The sequence below is a fragment of the Pelodiscus sinensis genome, chromosome 1 (genome assembly GCF_049634645.1).
Source record: "Pelodiscus sinensis isolate JC-2024 chromosome 1, ASM4963464v1, whole genome shotgun sequence".
Lineage (NCBI taxonomy): Eukaryota > Metazoa > Chordata > Testudines > Trionychidae > Pelodiscus > Pelodiscus sinensis.
In genome coordinates this window covers 139,344,768-139,360,758 of record NC_134711.1, presented here as the reverse complement: position 1 = coordinate 139,360,758, position 15,991 = coordinate 139,344,768, and the positions used below count along the sequence as shown (strand labels likewise).

The 15,991-nt window shown below is 47.3% G+C and overlaps 1 protein-coding gene across 1 annotated transcript; it reads right to left on the bottom strand.

Annotated features, from left to right (window-relative positions):
- Nucleotides 1–302: 302 nt before the first annotated feature.
- LOC142819218 (cystatin-A-like) lies at nucleotides 303–14,273 on the bottom strand. The gene is made up of 3 exons (XM_075904500.1): nucleotides 14,118–14,273; nucleotides 4,443–4,544; nucleotides 303–537 (listed from the first exon to the last, which is right to left on the bottom strand). Exons 1-3 carry the CDS (start codon nucleotides 14,190–14,192, stop codon nucleotides 409–411), a joined length of 306 nt encoding a protein of 101 aa, XP_075760615.1. The 5' UTR covers nucleotides 14,193–14,273; the 3' UTR covers nucleotides 303–408.
- Nucleotides 14,274–15,991: the final 1,718 nt, after the last annotated feature.

Here is a 15,991-nt window from a genome sequence, read left to right as displayed (position 1 = left end):
GGGTGGGAGAAGTATGGACTCATGTCTTTGGAGGGGCTTGTTCAGGAGTTAGGGAGCCTTCCTCATGCAGACTCTGACTGACCCCCAAGCCTCTCTCATCTGCCCGGTCCCCCTCCACCAACACTATTATTTGTTAGAAGAGTTGTTTGGGAAACAATCTGATTGTTTCTTTAAATTCCTGGGTGAGATAATGTGGGCTCCTTTTTTAGTTTTTGAGAGCAGGGCCCTTGGTGAGTTAGCAGCAGTTGCTTACTGCTGGAATGAACGTACCCTTCTGTTACAAGCAACATGGAAACACAAACTTTGGTTTGAAAATCAGATTCCTTTTATTTTCATTTGTGTATTGGCACGAGCATTATGAGCCGGGACTCTGTAGAAAGAGCAGCAGACGAGCCCCTTCCAAGCAGCTCATTCAATGTCGGTCAGTGGATCACATTTGGTTTTGCCAGTCTCATAGGCAGTAAGACTGATCTCACCGTCAAGGCCTTCGTACACCTTCAGGTGTACACACTCATCAGCGCTGTCGCTGACAGAGACCTGAAAGACAAAGAGAGCAGGACACCCATGGACTAAGCAGATTCCAAGGAAGGGATGTGTTGGGGAGACGCCTTGCTGAGCCATTGAATAGCTATAAAATAAAATTGAAATCCAACATGGAATACTCAAGCCCCACAACCTGGGCTGCGGAGACTGTCCCGTGTTAAACCACATGTGTGAACAGAAACAGGCCTTTGTGTCCAAACTAGGGTGCTCCCAATGATCAGCAAAAATCAAAATATTATCCCTGAAATCACAAGGTCAAATTCAGCCCTGCCCTAACAAGCTGCTACTTCCATTGGTCGCCCTGGGAGTTGCACCTGCTTATGCCTGAGCTTAATTTAAGTCCCATTCTTCACACTCCAAAAATGATCCCACTCAACCCCTTATCTTCTTCACTTTGCACATGTCTGTGGGGATCCAGGCAGTCAGGGTGAGTTTGCGTTAGGAAAATCAAAAGATTTCAAACCTATTTTCCTAAGGCAAAGTATCATTGACTTCCGTCACATCCCATGGCTAGATTGCAGTGGAAGACTTAATCCCTTGCGCCCTAGAAGGGGAACGCAGTACAGACACTCCAGAAGGGCAAAGAAAGCCACGGAAAGGAGATGTTTTCTTCATCTTCTACATGAGAGTCAGTTGACGAAAGCCAGGTAAGAGGCAAGAGGGGAGTTATGGGAAGAAGCCCTTCTTTTGAACCCTCCAGGGACTAGCTGAGTTTATAGCAAGGGCTGACGTCCGTTTGCAATTTTGTTGGACATCCGTTTGCTTGGCTAAAGGACCAAACCCAAAGCACCCCACCTCCAGAAAGGAAACGGAGAGCAGTGAGTCCTAGTGGAAGTCAGTGCTTTTGCCGAAATTCAAGTGGCCAGTGTAGACAGCTGGCAAGCTTTTCCGGAAAAGCGGCTGATTTTCCGGAAAAACTGGCCAGTCTAGACACAGCCTTACAAATTTATTAAAGAAGCTCATAAATCATATGGTTGCAATGGCTATTGCTTTATTTTTTAACTGCTAGCAAATATAGATCTTAAAAAAATGGTTACAAAGAAAATGAAGATAGAAAATAGAAATAATGGTACCACGTGACAGCTTAATTTTTAAAGAGCTCTATTCTATGTGTACACTTAAGACAAAGGACACATCCAGGTACAATTTTTACCCCCTTCTGTGCCTCTCAACTCCAGCGTATCAGGCCAGGGCCGGTCCCTCAATTCCTAGGAAAGACGAATACGAGGTGGGCGTCCCCGTGGAACCTCGGGAGGCCAATCACCTAACCCGACCAGCAGATAGATGGTAGATTGACGATGAGAGTAAATGTGCTGCTGGACCCATCTTTATACCCATAGGGGCCCGTATCTTCTTTCTTATCTAAGATGCCAAATTGTGTTGGTCCATCTTTGTGACGCCAGTTCTTACAAGGGAGTTTCAACTTAATTTACACTTGCAAGAGAGATAACTAAATTGTGAGTGCTGGACATTCTTTACTGGGCGGGAGATCCCTCCCCCCGTGGACGGCTGTGTGTTCGTATCAATATAGGTGCCAGCCAAAGCAGTTGTCCAGGCCTCGAGGTCAACAATTGTCGTATCTGTTTACAGCCATCCAGGGTCACTGTGAGCTAGCATATCCGGGCCTCCTGTCAAGGCTTCACAGACTATGCTGATTTTACTGCTCTGTGTGCCCTGTATGCTTCCAGGCAAGCAAAGATGGATGTTACAAGGGGGCTTCCTGACGGGCTACAGTCAGGAGTGTCTTTGTGTGGCTGTTGCCTGAGGCTATCTGAGGCTTGTGCTTAAAGAGACACCCCGCCTACACCTGGGCAGCCGGTTCTCAGGTTTCCCTGCTTGCTTGCCAATCTCGATGAGGGACAGCAGAGCATTTTTGCCACTGCATGCTCCGGTTGCCCACACTTGGGACACCCTGCACTCTGCAACATGCAGCCAGAGCTGCCCCTGGACACTCTGGTGCTTCTCCTGGACTCATTGCTGCGAGCCTGGCTGCACTTTCAGCAGGCTGCCATCCAGGAGGTCCATCCGGGGGCTGTCAGTATCCAGGAGGCCCTGCGGGAGAGCTTCCACCCTGAGGAGCACTAAGAGCCTTCCTGGTCTCCTCCACTGGGGACTTGTGCCTCATTCCTCCCTCACGTCCTTCCACTTACCCCTCCCTAACACTCTTCGGGTATGTCTACACTACCCCACTAGTTCGAACTAGGAGGGTAATGTATGCATACCGCACTTGCTAATGAAGCCCGGGATTTGAATTTCCCGGGCTTCATTAGCATAAGCGGGGAGCCGCCATTTTTAAATCCCCGCTGCTTCGAACCCTGTGCAGCGCGGCTACACGGGGCTCGAACTAGGTAGTTCGGACTAGTTTCCTATTCCGAACTACCGTTACTCCTTGTGAAACGAGGTGTACCGGTAGTTCGGAATGGGCACCCTAGTCCGAACTACCTAGTTCGAGCCCCGTGTAGCCGCGCTGCACGGGGTTCGAAGCAGTGGGGATTTAAAAATGGCAGCTCCCCGCTTATGCTAATGAAGCCCTGGAAATTCAAATCCCGGGCTTCATTAGCAAGTGCGGTATGCATACATTACCCCGCTAGTTCGAACTAGCGGGGTAGTGTAGACATACCCTCCCTGATGTCAAATAAAATACACATATTGTCATAACACAAACTCTCTTTATTTAACAAAACTGGGGGGGAGCGAATGAAACTCTGATGGGAGAGAGGAGGGGGAAACCTGGGAGGAGGGAGCTGGAAGGGGGAAGCAAGGGAAAGAAAGGGGAGAGGAAGCTCAGGGTTCAGGGTTGGGGGGTCTCGCCGGACCAACTTGATTGTCATGCAAACCTGCTCCTGGGTTCGCATGTGGCCTTTGGTGGCCAGGCTGGCAGCTATCCTGTCAGACAGACGCGTTCCTCCATCTAGTGCGGAGATCATGGAAGTTGGGGGCATCCCCTCCCAAACCTGGATAAGGTCCACGCTGATCTCTGCCTTGGACCAGGAAGGCACCTGCCTTCTCCGGGCCCTGGCATGCTCCTGGGAGCTGGCAGACTGTTACTGGGGAGCGGTGGGGGGTGGGGGGCTGGCTGCCAGTGGCTTGCTGGTTCATATTTTGGGGCCACTGGTTCAGGGGCAGTGACTTCTGGCTCTATGCTGGCAGGCTTGGAGCTGGCAGAGGCACTGTGGCCAGAGTCAACCCCTTTGAAGGCTCTGGGGAGGGTGGGAGAGAGAGGACAGTTCTTAGTTGAGGCTGGAGTGGCCACCAGGGCACCCTGGGAAGGGCTAGAGGCCCCCTATTTCGAAATAAGTGTCTACACAGCACTTATTTCGAAATAGCTATTTTGAATTTGGCGTTATTCCTCGTAGAATGACGTTTACCAAGTTTAAAATAAGCGCTCCGCTATTTCGAATTAAATTTGAAATAGCGGTTTGGCTGTGTAGACGCTAGGAAAGTTATTTCAAAATAACTTTGCTGTGCAGACATACCCTTGTTGTGCTTACACAATAGCGAAGGCCAGTGCCGGAGGGTGAGAGTTGTAAAAGCCATTGGAGAGTCTGGAATGGAGATTGCCCTCTTGGCAAGCCCAAAATGTGGCAATTTACAGCTGAACACGTGTGACGTGTGCTTTATAAATACTTAGGTGGGATTCACAAAACCCCCTTCTTTTCATTTTTGCTCGTGTAGAGAAATAGCAGCCAACTATCTTGTGTAGAGATGTTAGGTGGGCACTGAAAAAATCACGAGAGATAGTCTCTTCCTTCATTAAAAGTCATCTTGGACCTTTCCCTGCATTGTTTGCTCACCGTTGAACATCTTGCCTCAAGCCTCTCTAAATGACAGCTCCATTCTACTTAAAGTAGAACACTGGCAAAGGCTGGAAGAAGCGGGGGATTTTGTTGAGTACTGACCTTAATTAAGTAGTTTTTTCCTGCAACTATCTGCGTTCTAAATGTAATGGCTACAAAGACTTCGTATGTCGTGTTCTCTTGCTCTTCCAGTTGTGACTTCACCTATAATGAAAAAGAAAGGGTTAGGATGTGCAAGAAGCTCAGCACACTCCTTCTCATCATACATTTAATGCTTCAGCTTCCCGAAGAAGGTACATCAACTTACATGCAGCAGACATTTCCCTTCTTTGGGCCTTGCTTCTTAACAAACAATTCAACTCACCTCAGAGCTTCCTGCCCTATTTCCTAAGCTCCACAGATCCTGCAACAGGCTTCACGTCCCAAAGTTAGGATTGCTGCCTGGCCTTTCCTGAAAGCTTGTACCCGAAGCTCCTGCTCTCTGCAAACATCTCCTCCTATACCCCCATCCATCCATTGATTTTGGAGTTTGTCCACCTTTTCCCATCCCCATCCTCATTCCTCCCCATCCCCGCTCCTCCCTCTCCCTTCTGGAGCCTTGACATTTCCAGTGTGAGCTACTCCAGTGGCCTCAGGTCACATGATATATTAAGACTCTCATGATATATTGACGAAGGAGGCACCTTGATGAACTCTGAGCCAGGGTACTCCAGGAGTCCTGGTTCCTTGTGGCTGACAAACACTGGTTAAAGACTAATCTGTGGGCTGGGAATATACTTTATTAGTGTGGGAGAAAAATCAAATAACTCCAATTGTGTCTAAGGGGGACTGAGGAGGAAATCAAACTCTCTAAAAGGAAACTGCTGTAAGGGTTAAACGTTTTCCAGGCCCCTCTCTCTGTAACAGAGAGAAATCATCTTAACTCTAATCAAGACCCTTATAATGCCTCCTATCTCAACTTCACGGAGACTCCTAGGCTACGTCTAGACTGGCATTATTTTGCGGAAATACTTTTAACGGAAAAGTTTTTCCGTTAAAAGTATTTCTGCAAAAGAGCATCTAGATTGGCAAGGATGCTTTGCGCATCCGTGGCCAGTCTAGACGCGATTTTGCGCAAGAAAGCCCCGATCGCCATTTTAGCCATTAGGGCTTTTTTGCGCAAAACAATTCTTCCCTGTCTACATTGGCCCTCTTGCACAAGTATTCTTGCACAAGAGGGCTTTTTCCCGAGCGGGAGCGTGAAAGTATTTGCACAAAAAGCACTGATTTTGTACATTACAAAGTCTGTGCTCTTGCACTAATTCAAGTGGCCAGTGTAGACAGCTGGCAAGTTTTTGTGCGCGCTTTTGCACAAAATCTTGCCAATCTAGACGCACCCCTAGTCTGTAACAATTTGTCATGTAAACTCTTATCAAGTCACAGTTTGTCTTGTAGACTCCTCACTCAGGTTATCACGTGCCTTGGTACTGTAAAACTGACTTCTGGCACAGCTGGTGTGAACAGAAACATCTCAAGAGTACTTCTGCTGAGACTTTGATATGTTAAAAAAAAAATCAACAACTAAACTGTCTGAACGTATTGTATAAAGGACCCCTGAAACTGTCTCTCAGGGCAGCTGCTTTCACTCTTGTAGCTGGCAGCCTGCATGCATGCATAATAAAGTTTCCTTTTAGACCTCTCTCCTGCCTCACCGCTTTGACCTCCAGCCTCGGTCCCTTCTGGGGACTCTGTACCCCAGGGGAGTGAGATTTCCCTGACATTAGCCAGGACAGGTAATTTACGTGCACGCCTAATTCGTGATTAACATGGAACCATTTGTTTCCATAACTCACACTTGTTCCTGTTTGAATCTGTCCATCCTTAAATAAATTCCCTTTTGTTTTACTGATAGAGATACAGACATGTTAGTCTGGTCTAGCTGAAACAAAAGACAGAACTGATGGATTTCCATGTCTTTTGTTTTAATATAAGTGAACTCAAGTGCCGTGTGTGCTAGAGGAGCAGCGCTTTAAGGTAAAATTGGGTCCATTGTTCCTTTGGGAACGGAGGATCTGGGATTTCTGTGGGTGTGCAGGAATGAGGGGCTGGATTGGATACCACATGGGTGCACCTAGTGTCTGTGTGCAGGGCAAAGGCAGGGCTGGTGCAGCCCAGAGGCGAGTGCCCCACAGACTGGTTGTGTGAGGGAGCTAACACCCCTCTGGCAAAGGCAGGACGTGCTGGTGCAGGAGGCAGGTTTGGGTAGATGTGTGTGTGCCTAGGGACACTTCAAAGGCTGCAGATTTTTAAAAACTTATTCAGTGCCAGGACTTCAAAACTGTGACATGGAATGAAGAGAGATTCCCATTGTAACATACAGCTGAGGGGAAGGGAAATTTGGGGCTCATCAGTGAGGTGACAGGCACATTATTAATGACCTTTACAAAGGCTAAGTGCCCACTGGCACAGTTTAGGGCAGGGCTACTCAACACGCGGCCCATAGCCCGTTTGTTTGCAGCGGGCAGTGTGGTTTGGGTTTACACGGGGCTCAACACACGGCCCTCAGGTGGGATCCTTTGAAATGGCCTCCACTGGGAACACGCTCCACAATGTGGTGGGGTGAGCACTGAAAGATGTAAGAGGAGGTGCTAGCTGGGACACACGGGTACAGGGTGTCAGTGTTTCTGGCCACCAGGGAGGAGGTGCCGGGAGCACCGGGGCATTGTGGGAAGTGCTGGCTGCTTAGCCTTGTGGGCAGAGCCTGAGAGGTGCTGACTGGCTCACACGGGCCACATTTGGGTCTGGCACCACGGCTTAAGGCTTCATCTTTGTATTCATGCCCCTCAGTGTGAAAGAAGCTATTTGCATATATTTGCATGTCTATGCAACCACACTTAAGTTGCGGACCATGGTGTAACCGCCCGTAGGCGGATTTGAACCTGGGATCTCTGAAGCTTAGTATAAGAGCCTCTACTATTAGTATAAGAGCCTCTACTGTTGCTGTGGTCTAGATACCACTTCCATTGGTCAGTAAGCACATGAGGTGTGTTGGTTACATTGGCACATTCTGTGAGTATCATTGTAACCTCCCCCCGGGCTTCCAAAGTCGAATAGCCCCGGTCTAGGGCAACTGCACCTGTGTTTCCCCTTGAGGCCACCAAGGGCACCCACTCGAGGCCCACAGCTCCTCAGCCATCACCTCTCTTGGGCAAAGGCCCTTCTCTCTTTCTTTCCTGAGCAGGGAGTTCAGGCTGCACAGCTTCCTGAGCTACTGTGTGATCTCTCCAGCAAGCCAGCCTGCCTGAGCGGGCCAGCACCTGTACGGATTTCTCTCCAAAGGCTCTGAACAGTGCTGAGCCAGCAGCAACCGGTTATCACACCGCTCCTCCTAAGCCAGCACATTGATTGTGAAGGAAAAGCATTCCATGGAAACCATTCACACAATACATGCCCTACACACACGTTAGCTAGTTCACTAGAGATCACCCCAGCTCCAGCCTAGGGCTCCCGTAGGTTAGGCCCGTCCAACCTTTCCCCAAAGGTTGGACACAAGCCCCCGCTCATTTGCAGGCTCGGAAAAAAGGCTCGATTCTGTTTAAACTATTTTTCTAAAAATCCTTTTTGTCAGTTGGTCTCTGGAGAATCCAGTTGAAGCAGTAAATGCAAGTATCTCCCCAGGTGGTGGGATCTCTGCGGACGTCTTACAATGTGAGTCAATTTGCCTGACCACGTCCCCTCTGCACTATTGTTAGTTCCTAGCCAACTGTGGCTCCCCTCCCCCATGGAATAATATTTAATCCCTCAATAGAACAGAAACGATTGTAGTGACTTAAGTTTTTCCCTAGGACTGCTGTGATCACCCTCACCTGGTGGGGTCATTGGATTGCTGTGGCGCATCAGCCCTTCTCAGAGCATACCAGCTGTTCCGTGTCTCCTGTTCCGTGCAAGAGTGCTTGTGTAAAAGGTCTTGCGCAAGAGCATTAAAGAAACTGCAGCTGCAAGGCAGCCTGGGTTGCAACAGCTCTCAAAAGCTCTGGGACACACAGCACCAATGAAATACTCATTTACTAGGGCTGCCAGAAAAGGTCAAATGCCTTAGGGCCTAGGCTCACTCCACAGGCTGGAGAAGTTCCCACAGTAACCTTTGGGAGGTGGTTCCAATGCAGGGTACGATCCTCAGGCCTCACTATCTTAATATTTCAATCCACTCCCGCAGCAGAAGAAATCAGAATTCAGGTCTGTGTATAACACAGTGTTTCTCACCCGGTGGTACGAGTCCCCTTAGGGGTACTCAAGAGAAGTCTGGGGGGGATATGTCAACACAACTGAAATTTGGAGAAAACTGAATTTTTGTTTTAAGTTTTACAGGGTTTTATTATTTTTGTACTTTTTACACAACTGAAAATTGGAGAAAACTGAATTTTTGTTTTAAGTTTTACAGCGTTTTATTGTTTTTGTTCTTTTTACACCCAAATATTTCATCACCCACCTGGCTACGATTAAGTTGTTTAAACAAATGTGTTGCAAAGGAAAAAAAAATTGTGTGTGTCTGAAAACTGTAGACACTGGGGGTACTTATAATTTTTTTAAAGGGGGGTACTTTATTAAAAAAAAAAGGTTAAGGAACACTGGTGTATCGCATTGGAGGCCCCTCTGCATTGCTCTGCCACACGGGTGCAGCATCTTCTGCTTGAGTGTCAATTCATGAGCAGCTGTTCCAGTGCTTCACAGGCTGCCACTCTCACCCCAAATCAGAAGCAGTGGGTATACAAGGCAAGGGAAAACAATGCTTCCCCTGGGCGTTAGGGCCCAAACGCTTCTCTTACTCTCTCTGTTCTGACGCTTCCCTGACACTGAAACTCTTAAAAGAGCCATTAAGTGGTAATGACGCCATTTGCCAACCCTGAAGTATGCCAACCCGTTTCTGACACAAACCGTGGTGCATGGAGTATTTACTCAGATCTAGGCACTTAAATACAATATTTAAAACAAACTGTAAATAGGGTTGCCAGGTGTCTGGAATTCTACCAGACAGTCAATTTTAATCTGTCCAGTTAAAAAATTCAGAAAATACCGGACATGTGCAATATCTGGTATTTTCTGGTTTTTCGGCTGGGTACTGGGCGGAAGCCTGGCAGGGGAGCAGCTGGGAGGCGGGGCCATGTTCGGCACTGGGAGCCTGTCGTTGCATACAGAAGCATGGCGGGGGGGGGGAGGCGGGAGAGGCTAGGACTCCCAGCCACTCCCCCTGCCCTGTCCTTGCACGTGACCAGAGGCTCCCAGTGCTGATCGTGGTCCTGCCTCCCAGCTGGGATCCTGTGGTTACGTGCAGAAGCTGGGGAGGGGGTGAGAGTGGCTAGGAACCCCCCAGCCACTCCCTCTGCCTGGCTTCTGCTTGCAACCAGAGGGAGTCCCAGGCTGGGAGGCGGGGCCGCAATCGGTGCTGGGAGCCTCTGGTCACGTGCAGAAGCCTGGCGGGGGAGGGAGGAATGTTTGGGATTCTCAGCTACTCCCCCTGCCGGGCTGGGAGTGACGAGATGAGAGTTCGGAGACCTACAACATCGTGGTGGATGCAATAACCTTCTGCTTTTGAGCACTGGGGTTGCGCCGAAGCGGGATGATCTTCTACTGCTGGAAATGTAGCCAGCCTGGCAGCACCCGCCCCTCAGGAGGGCATCTCGAAACTCAGAGTAGGTGTTAACTCTCCCATGGGGAAACCCTGCCCCCTCGCCCCAGCCAGCACATGGGGAGAGCCTCCATCCCCTCACCCCAGCCACCAGGAGAACCCTGCCCCCATACTTCAGCCACCACATGGGGAGGGATCTCCGCCCCCAGGCACCACATGGGGAGACCCCCCCAATCCCTTTGCTCCAGCTACCATCCCCGCCATCCCCCACTCTCAAGCCACCGCATGACAGAGCTCCCGCCTCCTTTTCCCCAGCCATTAAAGGACTGGATGCTCGACAAATTTTTCACCTGCGTGTTCAGTATATTTTGGGAACTGTATTTAACTGTAAACTATTGGTGAGGACGTTAAAATCATATCTCTAAAAAACACTTGCATCAATTTTTAGATTCATCTTTAACACTACATTCTTGGATCTTCAGACATATCCATTTTAAATACATTCTCCAAAAGACCACCCTGATCAAAAATATACATGTTCATTTTAATTACCATCGAACAAAAAAGCTTTTGCTTCCAAAGTCTTGCTGTCCTTTCTGTCCATCCCTGCTGTAATCTTTCTCCCTTCAGAGAGACAACTCCCCTTTTCTTACAGATAGTTTGACAAATGAGATTCTATCATTATTTCAAGCACACAGAATACATTAGTATTCCCTTCTCTGAACACACAAAACCACTCTAATTAATTTAAAATAATGTCTTTGTTCCCAGGTGTTAAATATGCATTGCTTGATGAAGGCTTAAGAGTACAAATATAAAGTCAGCTTAGAAATACTGGTTAAGAAAATGTAAAACAGAGAAGAGCTGCATCATGTGTTCCATAATATTTACTGTTGTATTCAGCAAGACGACTGACTTACCCTTCTTACAAATTTTTGCAAATAACTGTAATTATTTGGTATATTTGGTATCTCAGGTATATATTATGGTATATCTTATTTGGTATATCAGGTTTTTCCAGGGTATATCAAAAAACCTGTGGCTGACATGTTTTCCCCAAATTTAGTGCTTTTATTTAGGTACCAGTCTCGACAATCTGGCATGCAGTGCAAAACATACTCCATTTTCTTTAGAAATAAATTGTAGAAGAGGGTTTTTTCAGATGTCATTTGCTACATTTGGGTTCAGGCATTAGACTGGAACAGGTTGAGCAGGGAGGGGGAGGGAATAGAGGAGGGTGACAGTGGGGAGGGGGCGGAGCAGGGTGGAGTATGGGCGGGGCCACAGGCTGGGGAGCTCTCCTCCCCAAGCAGCAGTTACACACACGGCCTAGGACCCAAATGCTGCAATCATGGCCCTGCGCCCAGAACCCCGACACCCCTGTTCTTGACTAAACATTCCTCCGGCTCCCATGGAACCTCCCCTTCTGCTGCTCTCAGGAGTTTCAGGGCGCTACACCCAGGCTTTCTGCTTCTTTGGGTGTGGCAAGTTACGCGTCCCCTCAGCCCGCTGCCCTTGTCTCAGACAAACAAGCTGTCCCCTCTCCCTGTTCACAACCCCCCAACCTCCAGCACCATTTACCCATCAGTTAGCTATTGGCCATCAAGGGAGGCCAAGCAGCCAGCTGCCTAGTCCCCAGATTCAGGCCAAGGAGATTTAAGAAGCAATCCATTCGGCTGGAGGTTGTTTCTGGACTTTTCTAAGATTAGGAGAGAAAGGAAGGGAATGCTCGGGGGTCAACACGTTCCACAGATGGATAGGGCCAGGGTGGTTGGGGCTAGATTGCACTCAGGACCTTTGGCACCCTGCTGACCAGTAGAATTTTTAGCCCTGAGTTAACACCCAGGCTCCCCTGCATTAAGTGTGTGTAAGAAAGGGATTCTCAGCAGCCAGTGTGCAGGGTGGGGAGCCAGTTAAACTAGCTAGGACTAAAATGGAGAAAAGAGGGGCAGAGCGTAAGGCCCACATCTACAAAGGTACTTAGGCACCTGACTGTGTGCAGTATGGGTGGGACCACAGGCTGCCCTCTCCTCAGCACACACAGATCTTACGCAATGGCAGAGCCAGCAAGGGGAAATCAGGACTGGTGAGTTCTTTCTGCTGCTCTAAGCACCAGGCAAGAGTTTCGTCTTTTGGAATGGATGAGAGAGCAATGAATAATGTTGTTATTTTTTTTTAGGTCAGGAGTTTCCAGTCTTCTTTCTGACTCCCCCCTGCTGCGCGTGGTGAATATTCTACAGCCCACCTGTGCCACAACAACTGGTTTTCTTCACATTAGACAACTAGATTAAAGCCAGGGCCGAGGTGGGTAAGCAAGGCAACTGCCTGGGGCCCTGCAAAGCTCCACGGCTCAGCCTTTGCCTTCAGCCCCATGTGGGGACTTCAACGCCGGATACCAGGGCTCCGGCTTCAGCTTTCTGCCCTGGGCCCCCAGAAGTCAAGCGCTGGCCCTGCTCTCTGGTTTATTTTGGGGCCCCCTGAAACCTGCTTGTGGCCCCTGGTTGAGAACTGCTGCTTTAAATCATTCCAAGTGCATGGCCCTTTCCTGAAGTCATCCAGGTCCCTACATCGCTGCCCTCCAGAGGCTGTCGTCTGCTCTCAGTGAACGGGCAGGGACATTTGAAACCCTCTGCTGACCCTCATGGCAATGAAAGCAGAACCTGACTTGACGTTTCACCTTTTTGCCACATTTGTGTTCACTGAAAACCAAGTATTGTGGCCTCATTTCTGATACGTGCTGTCTGCAGCTAAACTTGGCTTCTAAAAATTGGTTATTTATTTGAGAGAGAGAGAGTCTGTTACATTTCTACAATGCGTGCACACAACACCACCAATGTCTCGTACTTCCATGTTGCCTTTTGAGGAAGACTCTCAATATGTCTTAGTAACATGAATTCAACTTTACGGTCCCCATTTGAGGAAGGGAAGTGTCAGTCTCCCTCCTCCCCCTTCAGTCCTCCTTTTAGAGCTGAGGAAGTTGAAGCACAAAGAGGTAACTTGATTTGCCTTTGGTCACATAGTGAGTCCACGGCTGAGCCAGGCAGGCCCAGGGTATTTCCCTCCTCCAGACCCCCAAGCCGAAGCAACCTTCAAGGGGCCTTAAATCATTATCGGGAAGGCCAACAATCATTATCCTGAACAGCAAGATCCTGACAAACTCTGAAAATCCAAGGTTTCCCAGGGATTTAACTAGCCCCTGGACTCCCTGGGCTGCTCTGCATTAACAAATGGGACCCCTAATGCACCAACCGTGCAGCTCCACTAGTCCAAGTACACAAGTGCCCATGTAGACAGAACACTGATATTTTTACTGCCCCATCAGCCAGTTCTGTACAGGTCAAGCTTCGATGGCGACTTGTAAAACCCTGTCTCCACAGGTGTTTCTATCACTGCTATTATCAGTTGAACTGCACTGGCAGTTAATTGGCTGTGTAGATTCAATTTCTAGTGCTTATAAAGACCACTAGACCTTGCTTTCTTTCATCTATTTCTGTATATGTCCCTAGAGCTTTGAGAAGACTGAAAATCAGGTCAGAAGCTTGGAAGAAAGCTAATGTGTTACTATTTAAAGAGAATAAATGGGATAATCCAGGCCAATTGGACATTGACCATAGGTAAAAAATTGAAGCAGCTGATATGGGATTCGATTAATAAAGAATTAAAGGAAATTAGTATACTTAATGCCAATCAGTGTGAATTTATGGAACTTAGATCCTGTCAGATTAACTTGATAACATTTTTGATGAGATTATAAAAGTGGCTGATAAAAGGTAATACCACTGATGTAACAGACCACTGTACGACATTACACTTGGTGCCACATGACATTTGATGAAAAACTAGCACAATAGAAAATGAACATTGCCACAGTAGATTGATTAAGAGATTGAAAAGTTCTATGCCTGTGTAAACCACGTGGTCAGACTAGCTAACCCCTTCCAACCTTGGCATATCTAGAATTTCCTGGACTGCAGTCAGCATCATCTCTTCTTAAGAAATTTCTCCATGTCCCATGCTCTGAAGCTGTCTAGAGAGCTTTCACTGACCACACTGGATGTTAGATTTTTAAAATAAATTCTAGCTTCATTCCATAATCTCTCTGGAATTTGCTTTAAAGACATACCCTTTTTCGCTGTTAGTTTGTTTTACATCATTCATTGGCTGTGACTCACCTGCTCAACAATCTTTTGGATTTCTTCGTTTGCAGGCTCGGGGTCAGAGAAGCCTCCGGGACGTATGTCACTCATAGTGGCAAATAACTTCTTAGGGTGTTTGCAAACACTGACAAGCAAAATCTAGAGCAAATGTGACCAAGAAAACTCAGACTTCCAATATTATATAGCCACACAGTCACGTGATTTGTAGATGTGGATTTTACCATCATCAGGTTTGTAAGAGAAAAGGAGAAAAGAAAGGAAAGCAAAATATAGTATTTTTAATAGTAAGGGAAAGAGCATTTTAAAGACCATAATGTGTATATTGCTTTCTGGACCCCAGAAAAGCAGAAAACAAATAAGTCTCCAACCCCTATTAATTACGGTACTTGGTTCAGGCTGGTGCGGCAATTTGTTTGACTCAGAACCAGTTTCATCATATCTCATGAGGGTGTGATTCTTTGTGATTAGAAAAGTGATTGTAAACACCGAACTACACCCAAATATTTCCCAATATTAACTTAAAAATTACCACACGTTCTCCCCAGGTTTCATTTACGGGAACAGCAATTCCTGTTTAACTTGAACCTTGGTTCTCCAAGTTACCCTAAGCGAGCAAAGGCAGCAGGCCTTTTAGTTTTAATTATTTTATTTCTCTATTGTTTGTTACAAAACTGAAAGGTTTTCCAACTGTTGAAAGGACATATAAGAATGCTGGCACATGCTGCCTGCCTCCCTTACCCCTTCTTTTGCTTGTATTATAGCTTTCTATAGGAAGAAATATGACCCGCCCTCCAAAAGAAGCATTCATGTACATTTCTTTATCAAACTTTTTCTAAACCTATGTGCATTTAGGAATTAGTCTTGTTTTAATTGTGCGCCAGAAATAACATTTTCTTTTTCTATATTATCTCTTTAACATTTGTCTTTATAAATTGGCAGATAGACCCCAAAGAAAGTAATATACTTCTCCACAGCCTTTTGTATTATTTCGGAATTAGCATCCATTGAATTGAATTGTATTAATTTTTAGTGACGTTTTTGAATGACAGATACATTTTAAAGATTTAAAATATACACACAGATATACACTGCACAAATGGTCCAATGGCTGGAAAGCAAAGCTAGATGAATTCAGACAGTAAATAATTCATACAATTTAATAACGAGCAATTTACCACTGCAACAGTTTACCAAAGATCGTGGTGGGTTCTTCATCCCTGTCAATTTTTAAATCAAATTGGATGTTTTCCTTAGAGATCAACTCTGGGAATTTTTTGAGGGGATTTATGGCCTTTGTTACACAAGAGCGCAAACCAGATTGTCACTCTGGCCACTTCTAGCCCTGGAATGTCTGAATTTAAAGTATATCTAACAGTGTAGACGTGGTTAATGCACCCATTGCAGCTGGTCTCTAGGGGTATGTCTACACTACAGCGCTAATTCGAACTAACTTAGTTCGAATTAGTTAATTCGAACTAAGCTCATTCAAACTAACGCGTCTAGAACTAAAAACTAGTTCAAATTAGCGTTTTGCTAATTCGAACTAGCATGTCAACATTAAGTGGACCCTGAACAGGGCTTAAGGATGGCCAGAAGCAGTGCCGGCAGGGCATCAGAGGAGGACTTAGAGCGTGGAGATGCTGTCTCAGGCTAGCCGAGGGCTGCGCTTAAAGGGACCCAACCCCCACCCCGGACAGACAGTTCTCAGGGGTGCCCCGCTTGAAAACCAGTCCTGGCTTGGAGTGCCCGGAGTGCCCACACTGGGCACATCACACCATTCAGCCATCAGCCCACCTGCACTTGCCGCAGGCTGCCATCTGGGGAGAGGGGGCAATTGGGTGGCTGCAGGAGAGCTTCCACCCCCAGAAGCCCGCAGAGCCAGCCCAGTC

Bases quoted from the DNA above. Each gene is read 5' to 3' on its own strand.
- LOC142819218 (XM_075904500.1), bottom strand. From the start codon at position 14,192: ATGAGTGACATACGTCCCGGAGGCTTCTCTGACCCCGAGCCTGCAAAC. The intron at 4,545-14,117 runs GTGAGTCACAGC...TTTTCATTATAG, and splicing joins TCCAAAAGATTGTTGAGCAG to GTGAAGTCACAACTGGAAGA. The intron at 538-4,442 runs GTCAGTACTCAA...TTTGTCTTTCAG, and splicing joins GAAAAAACTACTTAATTAAG to GTCTCTGTCAGCGACAGCGC.